The sequence below is a fragment of the Tachypleus tridentatus genome, chromosome 8, assembly GCF_004210375.1.
Source record: "Tachypleus tridentatus isolate NWPU-2018 chromosome 8, ASM421037v1, whole genome shotgun sequence".
NCBI classification, from domain to species: Eukaryota; Metazoa; Arthropoda; class Merostomata; order Xiphosura; family Limulidae; genus Tachypleus; species Tachypleus tridentatus.
In genome coordinates, this window is record NC_134832.1 from 75,742,972 (window position 1) to 75,755,417 (window position 12,446).

Here is a 12,446-nt window from a genome sequence, read left to right on the forward strand (position 1 = left end):
TTAGTGTAGGAGAAGGATTGAACAAAATCATAGGAAAATTGAACGGTATTTCTTTGTATGGGAAAGAATGAATACATATTCTCCAGCCACTTTAGGCATGCAGTCGTTGAACATGAGGTGTGACTGCAAGTTTTATTTTAGTGAATACATTATCCTGTTAGCATCATTTCCAGATATGGATCCTTCTTGATTGCATTGCATGCTATTGCCTGAGAAACATGTACAGTTTTTGCCTCTGACCTTTGTTCATGGATTCTCATCTGCTAAAATATGCTGCACTAGTTTATGACAAATCTTTCTAGATGGATTTGTAAACTCAAAAGCATTTTAGATCAAAAAAAAAAGAAAAGATATAAAGTAAACTGAATTGAAGTTTTGTGTATTGACAAGTTTTATTTATGCATGTTGCATTTGCTGTCAGTACAAATAAAAACAATAAAACAAAATAGAATGTTTTGGCTCAGTGTGTTATTTATCATAAAAAATTCATCTAATTAACAGTAGGCTTGTTTTGTTATTTAAATCCAGTATAAAATTAAACTTTGGAAAACCAAGTATAATAGACAGGATTTATCAGGTACTCAAAATGTATATAATTAACAGTTTTACTAATAACAGTAAAAAGGTTTAAATTTTCTTTGCACTGGTATGAATGATTGAACAGTTTTTATTTTGATTTTTAAACATTGTTTGATGTAAACTTTCTCAGTTTAAACATAGTCAGTTTAAGATTTATCCAAGATATAATGGTTTACCAGAAAAATCACAGCCACATACATGCATTACTGTAGCAGAATAATTTTTATTTGCATGTTTCAATATTCTTCAGTCCAAACTTTTTAACAGAAGTTTTGAACTGTTAGGGTGTGTTAAAAGTGCTATTTAAAGCATACTACACACGTTATATTGTAACGTGAAAATTAACACTACAAAAGTTTGTATGTGTTGAAACGACATAGATTAGAAGATTAAATTGGAGTATGGAACCAATAATTGTAATAAGTGTTTTAATGTGAATATTATTATCATAATGTAAGAAGTAACTGCACTGTTTTATTCATTTATTTCAAACTTAAATAGACCTTCTTTTATGCACAATTCATATTCTGTGTTTAACTTTGTTGTAATTTTAAGTTTTTTTCAACTTACAGGTTCATTTCACTCATTCATCACGTTTCTTGATGCTAGAAAATAATGTGGATCTTAACTTTGTATGTTATTGTAAATAAACTGTTAACCACCTTGTTGTGGATCCAATATATCTTAAAGAACATTTAGGACATTTATATTCATATACCACATTAGAAATTTTGGTGATAGGCATACAGTCCTTACATCTTAAATACTGTAATCTTCATATAGGCTTTTAAACATCCGAGTTCAACTTGAATATGCATTGATGATACAACTTACATAACTGGTTTCTAATAAGGAATAAAGAAATTGTTTAGCAACATTTCAACTAGATTGTATAGAAAGACTTATTTTAAATAAATCTTGAATAACATAGATTATGTTGGCTGTTGGAAAGGTTTTTTTGTAAAAGGTTAATGTTTTTTATCTTCTGGGAAACATTCATACATACAAGTTAATTTGTATATCTGAACCAATATTCTAACCTGATTTTTCTTAAAATCTAAGGATACAAAACTGTCAAAATAGAAATAAAAACCAGTGAAAGTCTTATGAAAAATTCCACATTCAAATATACCATTTTTATTATAACTAAAGAGGTCTAAGAATTAAAGTTGATATTTTGTGAATTTAATATTATGATATCTACTGTTAAGATAGTTTAAAAAACTACACACTGAGCTTCTCTGAAAATACTTTTTACAATATACTAGTGGTTAAGTTAAAAAGAACATTCTTCAATACAGTAATTTTTTACTGGGACACAGGAATATATCAGTAAGTGATATGGTTAAAGTGGTCTCGCATAGCAACACCATCCATTTGTTCAGTCATAATATATCCTTGTTGAGTGCAAAATAAATTTTTGTGGTGGCAAAACTTGCCTAACTATATAAACTAGCACAATATATTCTTATTAATTTTTTTTATATCTTGTGAATATATTTGATATAATCATTTTTAATTAATGTGTGTAACAATCAAAAACTTAGTTTCTCATATGTAATAATGCCAAACACTCTAACAAGACAACAACATTCATGAATCTTAGCAACTCTTGTAGGTAGTAAAATCTGCACTAATTTGTTTTATTTTATGATTGTTGTGAAAAACATTTTTACAACTTCTCTGGATCTCTAAGAAATTAAGTTTATTAATGCAATCAGTTTCATTTAAAGTAATGACAATAGTTCTTTTATCTGGTTTTATAATTTTTACTTAACATTTCATGGCCTGAAGTTTGTACTTGTATATATATGTATATTAGGTTGTTTTGTTTCCAAAACTGTAATAATCATTGAAGCAGTTGTTAAAGCAATGCCATTTACTTGTTCTAATGCCATCAATGAAAGGTCATTGCTTACTCAAAAGATTGTACTTCAGTAACTGTTCAAAATTCAGTAGATATTTAACATGTTTTTCTATGTCACTTAAATTATTATTAGGTGGTCAAAAAAAATCAAGTCTTCTGATCTTTTCAAAGTAATTATCTCTACATTTTAAGCCTTTTTTGTGTATTTATCCATTTAAAATTTGATTATAATCTAATTTGCTGACTTGCTTTTCTAATAATGATAAAGTTAGCTGTTGTTTACTTTCTTTTTTAAGTTTGTTTTATTTCAAAATTTAACAATTTCATAAATTTTGAGTACTGTCTCCCATAATAAAGTTTAAAAATATATATTTAAAATTAACAAACTTAGTGACTACATTGTTCCAGAAAATTTTAAGTAACTTATTTTTGCAATATTTAAGATGCAATTTTTTCCATTTTTCTGTGCATTGATAAAGTAAAACTATTATTACTATTAATTGCAGTAGTAATAGACTTAGATTGCAGAAATATGTTTATGAATTTAATACTGAAAAACTACGTGTTATATGTACAACTGGATTGAATGAGTAAAACAATGCAGTACATTTAATATCGAGTCTGGAAGTGTTAGCAATGTTGTAACTACGTTAATTATTATATATTCAATTTTTTACATCTTATATTTTTCAAATACTTGTGCTGAGAACAGAAATACAGCTATGGATTGTTCAAATAATTTTCTCTAACTTTTTATATGCAAAAACGGCTCGTTTGGGTTGAGAAAGTATTTTACATAGAAGAGCGAACAATGTTTTGACCTTCTTCGGTCATCATCAGGTTCACAAAGAAAGAGGTAACTGACTGGAAGCTGACCACATGTTTGTAAGCGGTCGTGTAACTGAGTGTCGGAATGTAGAGGGCAGTGTTAGATGTTTGAATATATAATTTTATTTATTTTATTATATTAATATAGGTATAAAGGCGTTCCTTTATATTGGTTTATTTTGGGTTTAAGTTGTTGTATAAGTAAGGCTTCTTTAATTTTGCTGACCAGAAGCTGACCACATGTTTGAAAGGAGTTGTGTAACTGAGTGTTGGAATGTAGAGGGCGGTGTTAGATGTTTGAATATATAATTTTATTTATTTTATTATATTAATATAGGTATAAAGGCATTCCTTTATATTGGTTTATTTTGGGTTTAAGTTGTATAAGTAAGGCTTCTTTAATTTTGCGTTTGTTTATGTTTGTTTATTTAGTATTTGAGTGTTTTCTATGGTTATGTTGGGTTTATTTGACTTGCAGTGTTCGAAAACGTGTGAAGGTGACTTTTTATGTTCTTTGATTGTACGAGAAGTGTAAGTTTTTGTGTTTTTCTCAGTGTATTTGTACTTACCTGTTACCATTATGTCTGAACTAGCATACCGTACACCACTATTAACAGTACACGCTCACACGATCATTAAGAAACTAAGAAATTTAAACCAACGAATTATTAATAGAAGAAATGACATTTATTTTATTCAACAATGTAGAAAGGAACAACTAACTCCTAATTTTGTAAAGGTAAAACTTTCAAAAAATTTTAATACATACACAAACATTATCCAAAATTTACAGAAAAAACTACTTAAAGCCATGTTGAACACAAAATACAAAGAACTCCATGACTTACAAAAACAAAAAATGAACCTAGACCATCAACTGGCATGATGCATTAAACCAGAGATTTACGGACTTATACAACGAAACATAAACCAAATCAATACTAAGAATGACAGAGACAAAAAGATTTGCCACAACAAAAAACTAGAAAAACTAAGATGCAAACAACATAAAAGACACCAAAACGACAAACCGTTGACTAACCTCATAATTAACAGATTCGACCGACAATTAAACACAGACGAGATACATCTACTTAACAAAGGACTCAACCCATAATAGCACCTAGGTACATTCCAACCTTAGAAATCAAAACATGTTTAGAAGACCTAGCCAGGACACTTGTGATACTTTCTACAGAGAACAACAACAAGGAAACAACCAACAGAAAGAAGACAACTTAGATAATTTTATTGACATCCAACAGCTAAACTTCCCAGGTAAAATTACAAATTTATATTTTCCAGAAACACCTAAAAACAACATCTTAAACGATTTTTTCAAAGAATTTTCTCACAAAACCATCAACATAATTTCACAAAACAGAAAACTAAAAAACAACCTTACAAAAAGAGACATTAATTCCATTAAAAACCTGAAACAAGACAAAAACATAAAAATGCTAAAAGCAGATAAAGGTAACGCTATAGTCATAATGAACACGAATGAATACATCCAAAAAATGAATAACATCCTATCAGACACGAACAAATTTAAACCAATACACACAAAGACACACGAGACGCAACTGAACAAATTACTACTACAAATGAAAAAATCCAACACAATTTCACAAATACTTTATTCCTACCTACGTAAAACCGACTCACGCACACCACAAATATACAGCATCCCCAAACCTCATAAACCAGATTGTCCATTACGACCAATAATGTCCACATATGAATCGTTTAATTACAATCTTGGTAAATACATAGCATGGGCATTCTCCAAATATATAACATCAGCCAGCTCATTCATCAAAGACTCTTAATTTCAAGTCTAATCTAAATCAACTTAATCATAAAGCCTTAATGGCCAGTTTCCGATGTTATATCCCTCTTTACAGAAGTTCCAACCACTGAAGCCTGCAAGATAGCCTTAGAACTCTATATCCGACACCCTAACCCAACCATTGAAATTCCCAGTAACCAGTTAGCAACCCTAATAGAATTCACCACGATAAAGACAAACTTCATGTTCAACAACCAAAACTATATACAAACAAATGGCCTAAGCATGGGCAACCCAGTATCACCAGTTCTAGCCGATATTTTTATGACACAAGTTGAAACACAAGCAATTAACACAGCATTACATCCACCACTATACTGGTTCAGATATGTAGATGACACGGTTGCGGGATTCAAATCTACAGAACACATACTTAATTTTTTCAATCACAATAACTCTATACATCCCAACATTAACTTCACATGTGAACAGGAAGAAAGCAATCAAACATCATTTCTTAACCTCAAAATTACAAGAACCGACACACAATTCAAAACAGAAATCCACCGAAAAATCACCTATACTGGACCATACATTCTTTGGGACTCAGCACATGAAACAAAACAAAAACTCAACATACTAAGAAACCCAATAAACACAGCCATAAAAATATTCTCACCAGATAAAATTAACAATGAATTAGACAAAATAAAACAATGCTTCATCAACATCACTAAGTTTCCCCCCACAAACCGTAGAAAACATTATACGCACACACCTAGACAGAAAGCAAAATCAACCAACTAAAGTAAATATATCTCACGAATCAAAAAACCACGAAACCATATACTGCTATATACCATATATTCCTGACATCAGCAAACAAATAACCAACATTTGGCAAAAATTAGTAACAAAATATGACATTCCAGTTAATACCAAATTTATTCAAAAACCAGACACAAAACTGAGGTCTATACTGTGTAAAAACTACACTGACAAACACCACACCAACATTATTTACAAAATACAATGTGATAACTGCCACGACTTCTATATTGAAGAAACAAGTAGAAAAATGGAAACCAGATTCAAAGAACATAAAAAGTCACCTTCACACGTTTTCGAACACTGCAAGTCAAATAAACACAACATAACCATAGAAAACACTCAAATACTAAATAAAGAAACAAACATAAACAAACACAAAATTAAAGAAGCCTTACTTATACAACAACTTAAACCCAAAATAAACCAATATAAAGGAACGCCTTTATACCTATATTAATATAATAAAATAAATAAAATTATATATTCAAACATCTAACACTGCCCTCTACATTCCGACACTCAGTTACACAACCCCTTTCAAACATGTGGTCAGCTTCTGGTCAGTTACCTCTTTCTTTGTGAACCTGACGATGATCGAAGAAGGTCGAAATGCTGTTCACTCTTCTATGTAAAATATTTTCTCAACCCAAACGAGCCGTTTTTGCATATAAATTTCTCAAGTGGGTTTCTCGACATCACTGATTTCTCTAACTTTATATCTTTGATTTTCATTAATAGCTGTCTGTTTGCAATGAACCAATGCGAGAGCTGACTAATCCTGGGGCTAGTGGAAGTATATTTTACGTCACAACAGATGATGAATTCATCATCAAAACTGTTCAGCACAAGGAGGCAGAATTTCTTCAGAAATTACTTCCAGGCTATTATATGGTGAGTATCAACATGAGTAATCATTTAATTGTATGTGTAAGAATCAGGGGGATATCTAACTTGTTGTGTATATAAAACTTAAATTTTAAAATAGATTTATTTTTTAAATTAATGCACAAGACAAAATCAGTTAAGGTCATTGTGTATCTATGAGATTTATTTTATGCCATCTTATGTTGAATGTCAATTTAACATAATCTTTGGAAAAGAATCACTGAACTAACTAGAAAATGATTGAAAATGACTAAGTTGCTAATATGTATTTATAATTTGAATAAACATTTCATTGAGCAGAAAATGTTTTAACCCTTTGTTTTTGCTGTTAGGCTGAGTTAATAAAGTAATAGATTCATACATAACAGAAACAGTATATATAAAGAATAATAGTTTACACTTTCGAGTTGTGGGTACATTATAAGATGGTCAAATCCCACTGTGAATAGTTATATTTTGAGCTACAGACTCTTAACACTAAGGTAGAATCTAGATACTTTTTCAAATATTTTTAAGCAAATTTCATAGTGGTTGTGTAATCTGTCACAACATAAAATAATAATGGGGTAATAAGGTTTAAAATTGATGCATGATGTGTATTGAGATTAATCATGCTGATAAATGAATAAAACTTATTTTGGAATGGTTAATACCACAAAATTATTCTTTGGTTTGAATGTAACCCAACCATCAGGTGCCACTGAGAAATAGAGCTGGCCTGTCAGTCATATTTTCTAATTAATTAATCCATGACCTCATTAATTAATTATTAGTACAGTATTTCTCAAAGCATGTACCTAGAGACATAAAAAAGTTAACAGTGGGTGTATAGCTAGTTACCTTCCTTCTGGTCAGCAATTCACTAACAGTAACAAAAATTATGTAATTCAGTGGGATAACAAGAACTCCACATTAACCAAGTGATTTACAAATTTTATGTTGGAAATATTAACTTAGACACAGTTCAAAGGGCAATAAACAATAAAATTTAAGTATAAACAAATGTATACTGTTACAAGTTTGAAGGTATTCAGGATAAACAAATGTATACTGTTACAAGTTTGAAGGTATTCAGGATAAACAAATGTAGTTTCATGTTACAAATTGAAGACATTCTAGAAATAAAAAAGTGGTAAATTAGAGTTATTTCAATGTTTGGTGGTTAAGAGGATGTTTAAATTGACCTACCTTGTATAAAGTTAGGGTAAAAAAAATAAATATAATATAAAGTTCTGCCAAAAACTAATTTGTAATTTGTAAAAAAAATTGTAATTATTTAGGAAGTTTTAAAGATCATACAAATGAAATTAGAAATTTTCAGATGAATAAAAGTATTGTAAATCTGAACATGGAAATCACTTTGCATTCAGACTACTAAGCAAAACTACTTGATATATTCACAAGACAAGTCTGTTGAAAATACTTGAACATTGTGTACAAAAGTCTTGTAATGTTTACTGAAAGTCTGTCAGATTCTGTGAAGATACAAGTGCTGTATTTATATGCAAACTAAATAGTCAAAATGGCCAATTAGTAATTTGAACCAAATCTATGAAAGGAGTTAAATTCATTGTATTTTGGAGACTGGCATGAACCAAGCAAGGCCCAGTGTTCAGCATGCTGTACAATGTATCCATAGGTCTGTTATTCATCTCCCATTACCAAAATAAATCCAGTAGGTGCATTGTAAGGTTGATGGTCAAATCCACAAGAGTAATTACACTCTGAATTTTTATAATGTATGCATATCTTTCAAAAGTTTGCAGATTATTAGTAAACATTAGAGTTTGTATACAAAATATCAGATTTTATTGAGTTTTAAAATTGCTTAAGTAATGTTTTTATTATGCCTTTTTTCTTTTTGAATGTTGATTGTCCAACGTGAAGTAATTTTGATTTTAGGATTAAAAATACTTTTATGCAGCAAAATAAGTTTCATATTTCATGTAAATCATCATAACCTCCATATAATTGTCAAATGTGTTTTGTAGAAAAAAACTTTATATTTTATCTATCATTTTCACTACTATATTTCTGTATGGGTTGAGTCAATTTGACTGACCTTGTAACCATCATAAAAAATGAAATAAAGTTGCTTTTTTGTTTTGGAATGCCTACAAGCTATAACACTAAAATAAACATTTAGTCTAAGTTTAAATAGCTTAAATTTCATAACACTACACATTCATATACATTTATTATATTGACCTTCCAGCTGTGCATAGGTAACAGTAGCATTACAGAAGTTGCAGTGATTCATCACATGTGTACTGGTGTTACTGTAGTCAAGAGTATAAAAGTTAAAATACATTTTATATATATATATATATGGATATAAATACAACAATAAATAACAAATAATAGCAAACAATTATCCTTTCTAGTTGCAAACTAATTTATTTGCTGCTTGACAGTTTGCTAAACCTTATCAAATTTTGCATGTGAAGGATGTGGAATGAAATAATTTTTTTTTTTTTAGATTTATGTAAATACATATATTTTGAAATGATGAAGAATAGTAAATTGTGCTATTAGTACCATAGAATTCTACTAATTCATCAAGCTTAGTAATTAAGCTGTATTTGGGTCTAAAAATGTACAAAATTTTGAGCTGACTAAACTCTTACCTTACTGCTTGGGTTCTGGTATAAAAAAAAAGAATCAATTTAGTGCCAGAATACTTCACATTGGCTGCAAAAGCTACTGTTTAGACTTCATATTTGGACATCACCAACATCTAATTTGAACCAATGCTACATTCAAGATACCATGTGACACACAAAATTAAATATTTAGGATATCTTTTTGATATTTACTTTTAAATCAAGAAATTAACATATAGATCATACAAAAATTTGAATTAAGATATATAATTTGATACCAAACTTGTTAACATATATTCATAAAGTAGTAGTTTAATAAAATGTTGGATGCAAGTTAACAAACACAATGACTCATAGTAATAGGATTAACTTTCTCTCCTATATTCCTGCAAAAATGTTGTTGCCTTGGTGACACGTGATGCCTTACAAGGCAGTTCTTAAAATTCAAGTGGTTGTATTTTGTGTAAATCATATAACAGTCATATTTACAACATCTCTTCAATAGTATATTGTGATTTCATGGAAATATTGTAATGAATCCTGGGGCTTCTCTAACATTTACTGCTTTCCTTCTTTAGCTGTATATCACTGATCAGCCTTGATAAACTTTGAGAAAAAAAACTTTTCACATGTGCAGAAATATAAAAGCACTGAATACTAGCAAGTTCTGAGATTTGTCCTAAATGTGTTTTAAATGCTGGATGCCTGTAAAGTGTGTGGTATATGTATACACATTCAGATGAATGAATTTCATAACTTAGAGCAGCTAGCCCTAAAAATATTGTGCAAGACATTAGTACTTTTTAAATATGAATGAATATGATATCACCAAACAAAGGAAAATACTAAGTAACCATAAACCCCAATATTATAATAAAGAAAATTACAAAAAACAGAAAACAAATGTTGCTGTTTCAGTTAAGGGCTAAAGTTTCTAGGTATGTATTCCTATTTTATATTGGTGCTGTTATACAAGAATAGCATTTTAAGACAGCTCCAGTCAGAATTGAGCTTTATAATAAATAACACTGAAAATTTTATCTTCCAAAATTTCAAAAATTGTTGTATGTTTATGAAAATTGATTTTAAAGAAATCCATTATTAAAGTGAGCTCACATTTTAAATAACAAATTTGTTATATAGTGAATATAGTTGTGCTGTTTCTAAAGTAATGCTGTGAATTTGTGGAAAATTATGAGTAGTAAAATGTATGTATTTGTATTTTTTGGTATATCTTATGGCCTAAATTTCTTTTTATAATAGAATCTGAACCAAAATCCAAGAACACTCTTGCCTAAGTTTTTTGGACTCTACTGTTATCAGGTAAATTAGTTTGATTTTCTTTGTTATCTTAATCAGTACCCCTATGTTGAATGTTATTGAAAAGCATAATTTATAAATAATGAACATTTATTATGCAGTGATACAGATACATCCTAAAGTGTCACACAGTAACATTATTTTCAGCAAAATATTGCTTATTTTTAAATCAGCATTTTAATGGATAAAAGATGCACAAGTTTTTTTTAAGAGTGGGGGATATAAAAGAAACCTTAATTTAAGAGTTAAATTTATTTTTGCAACATATTAGTTAGTTGTAACTATTTTCAAGCTGTTGTACACTTTACCCTGCTGGAAAAACATTTAGAGCAAGTGCGAGAGTGGCAAGGCCAGAAAAAGCTGCAAAAAAAAAAAGAGAGAAAGGTATTTGCCCAAAAAGGAATAGCCATTTCTGGAAATGTGGCTAACAGAATCTAATATAATACAAAATGATTTAACTGTGAAATATCTGCTGACCAGCTCTGTTAGAAAATACTATCTGAATTGTTCTTGCTTGTTGAAGGAATTAAATTTTAAATGGCGAGAAATCTCTCTCCTTTCTGGTCATTCCCCCCTTGGTGTGGATTCCTATACACGGTGAGGGACCTCCTAGGGAAGGTTCTGTTCTTTCAGTTTACCTCCCCTGGGAACTAAACATCCACCCATGTGTTTGCCGTGCATGGCAACCAGTGAAGAGGAGGAGAGGATCCTGGTGGTTGAGGAGTCCAACCCTAACACACCACTTTGGCCTTGAATTCCTGTTGACAGGTGGCCTTGGGGTGGCCCCCTTGGGTCAGTCAGCTGGTCCACATAGGCTAGGATCAACAAAGTACCAGTGTTCAATGTTTTCAACAGGTGTTGTGGGCATTGTGTCTGATGCTGTTGTTTGGGTATAGTGCTCACAAAACCCTGATGTTGCTGCAGTGTCCTTGTTTGACATTGTAGTGCATCCCCTCATAGGGCTCCATGGTGGGTGGGGTCAGTGGACACCAAAATATTTCTTTTTTATTATGAATCCTCCCGATAAAAATTTAAGTAGTGAAAAAAATAGTCCATAGGTAAACAACCACATCTTGAAGGTTCTGAGCAGCAATCTTCAACATCTATAACACATGTTCCTCATTTTCTTATATTGCATTCTCTTTGAGACAAACCTTTAGTGCAAATGTCTCCCTTTTTCATTCAGAAGAAACTAGAAGGACTTGCTGGCTCTCCATAATGAATGGGTATAAATTCATGAGTTAATGTTTTTACTACACAGAGGTCAACCAGGCCTCTTCTCTTCCACCTCTGTTATCAGTGTAGGGGCCACTTTCATTTAAGACTGTTTGCAATATGATTTGTAGTGAGATGGAGGCATATATGCAGCCCGAGGGTGTCTCTCGGGGAAGGGGTGTTCTATGTCAGGTGTTTCTAAGGATTTAGACTTGCTTTTTCCATCTCCTTTTACCAGGTTAGTCTAAACAGGATCATTTTGAGCAGCTACCTCCAGACCCTTTTCTTCAGTTGGTTAATAGAGTTTGTGAGGTTTAGGAGATCTCTTCTATTGAAAGTGACACTACACTTTCCTTGTCAGCAGAAAGGGTGGCAAGTGACTACTTGTGTTTCTCTCATTTTCCCTCTGTTGTTCCTACTGGGAGGTTCACTTCTCAGTTCTGTGATGGAGTAGCTATGCCTTGTCCCTCAGTGGATCGTGCATTCCAATCCTTTGGGTCATCCTGTCTCATTACTGAAGAGCAAC

The 12,446-nt window shown here is 30.9% G+C and overlaps 1 protein-coding gene across 23 annotated transcripts in view; it reads left to right on the forward strand.

Annotated features, from left to right (window-relative positions):
- The window catches only part of LOC143222707 (phosphatidylinositol 4-phosphate 5-kinase type-1 alpha-like), a 94,630-nt gene that overhangs the window by 20,025 nt on the left and 62,159 nt on the right, over positions 1-12,446 (forward strand). For all 23 annotated transcript variants that reach the window (XM_076449583.1, XM_076449585.1, XM_076449589.1 and 20 more), the window contains 2 exons: positions 6,636-6,788; positions 10,649-10,708. In XM_076449583.1, the coding sequence (XP_076305698.1) occupies positions 6,636-6,788; positions 10,649-10,708 (213 nt within the window). The remainder of the gene's footprint in view (positions 1-6,635; positions 6,789-10,648; positions 10,709-12,446) is intronic.